The sequence below is a fragment of the Sphaeroforma arctica genome, assembly GCF_001186125.1.
Source record: "Sphaeroforma arctica JP610 unplaced genomic scaffold supercont1.187, whole genome shotgun sequence".
NCBI lineage: Eukaryota > Ichthyosporea > Ichthyophonida > Sphaeroforma > Sphaeroforma arctica.
The window spans coordinates 44,015-48,451 of NW_014040371.1; the positions used below are offsets into that span (position 1 = coordinate 44,015).

At 43.4% G+C, this 4,437-nt stretch overlaps 2 protein-coding genes across 2 annotated transcripts in view; one reads left to right on the top strand and one right to left on the bottom strand.

Annotated features, from left to right (window-relative positions):
• SARC_03614 (hypothetical protein) overlaps positions 1-402 on the bottom strand; it is a 1,236-nt gene extending 834 nt beyond the window's left edge. Inside the window, exon 1 of the mRNA XM_014302585.1 lies at positions 91-402. Coding sequence (XP_014158060.1) covers positions 91-312 — 222 coding nt within the window. The 5' untranslated portion in view covers positions 313-402. The remainder of the gene's footprint in view (positions 1-90) is intronic.
• Positions 403-573: 171 nt separating this feature from the next.
• On the top strand, positions 574-3,876 carry SARC_03615 (hypothetical protein). The gene is made up of 3 exons (XM_014302586.1): positions 574-1,213; positions 1,546-1,925; positions 2,390-3,876. Exons 1-3 carry the CDS (start codon positions 655-657, stop codon positions 3,449-3,451), a joined length of 2,001 nt encoding a protein of 666 aa, XP_014158061.1. The 5' UTR covers positions 574-654; the 3' UTR covers positions 3,452-3,876.
• The last annotated feature ends 561 nt before the right edge of the window (positions 3,877-4,437 follow it).

The following is a 4,437-nucleotide window of genomic DNA, read 5'->3' on the forward strand; positions in this document are numbered from 1 at the left end:
TATATATATATATATATAATATAAATTCCCGAGAGACATCTCAGTCTATTACCAAACAATATATCCGACAATTCTATCGTACATATTTACCTGTGTATCACCTCTCAAAGTATCCTCGTACTTCTTTTGCGTCCAGATATGCAATCCTTTCAACTCAACTCGATCGTTGCCTTTATTCGTCGCCTTCTTCTTGAGCCTAGCTTCACTTAGTTTCACAGGCATCTCGCACAGCATGATGTATTTAGGTGCACCTTTTCCAGTCAATGAGAGGGCTTGCACTGGTAAGTCGAAGTAGTCCTCATCGCCGCTCATACTGAAGGTTAGACACGGTGTATTTAAGTATTACAACACTGGTTGTGTTTCGGGATATTTGACTGTAGTCACATATTCATCGTGCCTTTATGTCTCTTGATTCTAACATCAGTTGGTGCATTTATTTATTTACTTTTTGTAGTAGGGTTCTTGGATAGGTTTTTCATATGAGTAGGGTTTGTTGGGTTGCGTGTGACTACAACACGAACACATACATATAAATAAATAAATAGTGGTTATGTGTTTGTGCACACGCGTATAGATAGTGGCCATTATGATGTGACAATATTCTGAGTAAAGAATAACTACGCCAAGAGTATTACTCTGCCATATCTCTCAAGGATGTTAGTTTACGTCAGAGGGGTATTTGATCTGTACCACTCGGGCCATGCCACCTTTCTACAACGAGCATACAACAGCGGAATCGAGATTGCCAATGAGGTTGTAGACGGGACTACGAATGTACGACTCTTTGTACATTTAATCAGCGATCGTATGTGTGAAACGATACGACGTTCATTATGTATACCAGAAGCAGAAAGACGATTCGTGGTAGAAAATAATGAGCATGTATGGATGGCTCGGGTTGCCAGTGACTACGAAGCGGATCTATCGGGAGACCTGGAGATAATCCGCCCAGATGTAGTATACGTGATCAATGATAATACCGATAATATGAGGAATATACAGAGTGTGTGCAAGCGTTTAAATATCACTGTGGTACTGGGGAAACGCACGCAATTGCCAGGGATTGCATGCAGACGTGTACGTAGTATTAAAAAGTTGATACATGATCAGAAGCAGAGACCAGTTTCAGGTTCAAACGGAGCTAGCTCCCAAACGGCCACCACACCCATCAGGGCTGTCAACGGTTCATCTGCACACCCTGGGTGCTTCCAAGGTGAGTCATAGGGGGTGTTCTTGCGTCCACTTGCCTGTAATATATGAACATTGAAAGTATTATTATTTGAAAATATTCTGCTTATGAATATTCATTTAGTTCCGAGTTCAGCATGCACTTATGTATTCACCATGATTAGGAGTCATACTTCTTTTAAATTGCTCTCTTTCCCGAACTTATACCTGCTTAGTCTCGCCAAAGTGTTCCGATTGCGGACGTGTGCAGCCATTGGTAAACGCAATGCGAATACACTCCAAGTAGAAACTCAGCCGCTGCCGAACCCATTACACTCTCGATGTTGTGTTTACCATTTGCTGTATATACACTAACAGAACAGTATGGCAACCGTATAGACCGTACAGACGCTGCCGCAGATGCAATTCGTACCCATCAACCAGACACCAGGCCCAACCAGCCCGCACTACAACGCCCTATAGTATACGTCAGTGGGTGTTTTGATCTATTACACTCCGGCCATGTCGCCTTCTTCAACGAAGCAGCGTCTCGCGGACAGAGCCTGTACGTGGGCTTAGGCAACGATGCGAACTTAGCACAGTTGAAGAGTGGCTCTGTGTTCCCAGAAGAGGAACGCCTCCTATTGGTGGAGAGTATCAAAAGCGTTACCATGGCAACCGTGAGCCGAGGGTTTGGCGACCTGGATTTCGCACAGGATCTGGATGTGATCAAACCGGATGTGTTTTTTGTCAATGAGGTATAGTGTTTCATCAAAAGGCCATCGGCTCTTTGCTGTACGCGCCATGAGTCGGTATCATGTTGTGTAGGTCAAGTCATGCTGTGCTTGTGAGTCGTTATCTGCGCTGACTAGGTGGGCATGCCTGCTTATCAATGGTGTCTCGTCAATTCAATTCATCTGTCTCATTAAAATCTTTTAAAATATCGATGCGTTCGATTTTCATGTACGATATTTTGGCCTAGAGATGAAATTGTTTGAGTGTACCCTCGTCATCCCCGAATATCAGTGCACAAGCTGTCGGGAGGTACCTTTGGTACAATCGCGTCTACGTTCAGACTAACTTTGATGTCATATGCCTGAATGTCATATAGATACAATTCCCTTACTATTGAACAACCTTGGTTGTGTTGCATCAATCATGAATGTGTATGTACCCTCGATTGAACCATTTCTGATTGTTTGTGTACGTCTGTTCAATACAGGACGGCGATAGGCCACATAAACGAGCCTTATGTACAAAGAAAGGAATTGAGTATATTGTGAGCAGCAGGAAACCGCAGGCTCAGCTTCCGCCCCGCAGTTCAACAGATTTGAAACGAGAGTTATCAAACTATGCTACAGAGCCGAGCATACCACACCCCCACGCCGATATGGCACAGAATGAAGTGTCGAGTGAGAACACCTTGCGAGAGGATGCTTCACATACACACAGTACAGCCCCTCCAGCGGCTGGTGACTGCGTGCGTCTGCATGACTTCCCATGGCGCATCTGCCTGACGGGTGGCTGGTTGGACCAACCGTGGGTGAGCCAGGTGGTGAAGGACACATACGCGCAGAGTGTGCGTACCAAAATAGGTACCGAACTGCCCGGGTGTGGTGTGATAGTGGTCAATATCAAGGCGAACGCAGCCTTCAAAACACGTAGTAGCCTTGCAACGTCTTCACGGCGCACGGCACTAGAGTTGTGGGGTGGGTATGACAACCTACCCAAGGAACAGACACGTGAGCATCTGGCCAGGCTGTTGTTCGGGGCCGAGAATCCGCCGGGATGCGAGTATGTGAGTGGTTCACAGGACCACCTCGGTCTCCTGCTACCTGGCTTAAGCTGGTTGGGGTACCGAGGCGGCTACTGGCCAGAGCATATACACAGTCTGTGTGATGCAGACACGTGCGTATGGTTGCAAAGTGTGCTGTGGCTGGTACCGCTGGTCTCACGTGATAGAGAGTACAAGCCTCTCGCGGTACAGAACTTGACTGTAGAGGCAGTCACAGCACTCGCCGATGCCTCAGTAGCGGCCTGGAAAGCCATTGAGGACCGAGATACCGCGCGTTTGGGGCAAGCTCTTAAGGATACTATGTACGCTCAGCGTTGCATCCTGCCAAATACCATCCCTACACCCGAGGTGGAAGAGTGGACTGGTCCGTATGTGGACACAACGCACGGGTACATCTGTGGACATGGCGGAGGTTTTCTGTTTGTCATCAGCGATACACAGGTGTTGAATGGCTTCCAGGTGGAGATAACGACTAGTGAAGGACTGTGAAGTCTTGCCATCGAATGCGACCAAGTGCCAGTATTGTAGAGCATCGATGTAACATTGCGCTTACATGTGCACCTACGTTGTAGCATTGGAGCACTGATGTCCCAGCGGCACTGAATACCGGCTCGTGTACTCTATCGCGATAGGAGCAACTAAATCGGAATCGCTTTACTGAGTTCTGGGTTGTTTGACGCAAGAATGGGAGAATCAAATATATTTTCTTCTCCCTATGTTGCTCAAGTTAATGCGTCGTCACGAGGCGTCTAACGCTGTAGTCTGTCATGAGATGCGCAATCGGTTGTGCGGGATGCTCGTTTGTAGATATTGAATTTTACACTGTAATTCCAGCACTATCATTCTGTAGGCAAGCCTATGATCAGCCCTGAACATCTACAAGCATACGGCAGCTGTCGTTTGGTGAAGAAGACCATTGTATATATATATATATATATATATAGATATATATATATATATATATATTTATGTATATATATATATAGATATATATATATATATATATATATATATATATATATATATATATATATATATATATATATATAGCATTTTTATATATATTTAAATGTATAGTTGGTGATTTTATCCATGCATACATATGCATGGATATATAAGTATATATGTTTAAATAGGTATATACAACTTCATTGGATTTATATATATATTTCTGTTAGGCATGGTTATTTAATGTCTAACAAATATTAGCAATATTCTTGTATTAAAGAAAGGGGTTGACATATACAAGTTCTGATCAAGCGTATTCCCATACAGCGGAAAACGCTCTGGTTTCATTGGTTGGTCAGCGCGGTATATACTTATATATATGTGTGTGTGTGAGTGAGTGTGTATGTGTGTGTGTGTGTGTGTGTGTGTGTGTATATTATATTTATATAGATATATATTATATATATATACATATAAATATATATATATATATATATATATTAACTTATATAATTATATATATATAT

Excerpts from the sequence above, each read along its gene's own strand:
- SARC_03615 (XM_014302586.1), top strand. The coding sequence starts at position 655 with ATGTTAGTTTACGTCAGAGGGGTATTTGATCTGTACCACTCGGGCCAT. Across the intron at positions 1,214-1,545 it reads ACACCCTGGGTGCTTCCAAG|AACAGTATGGCAACCGTATA; the intron begins GTGAGTCATAGG and ends ATACACTAACAG. Across the intron at positions 1,926-2,389 it reads ATGTGTTTTTTGTCAATGAG|GACGGCGATAGGCCACATAA; the intron begins GTATAGTGTTTC and ends TGTTCAATACAG.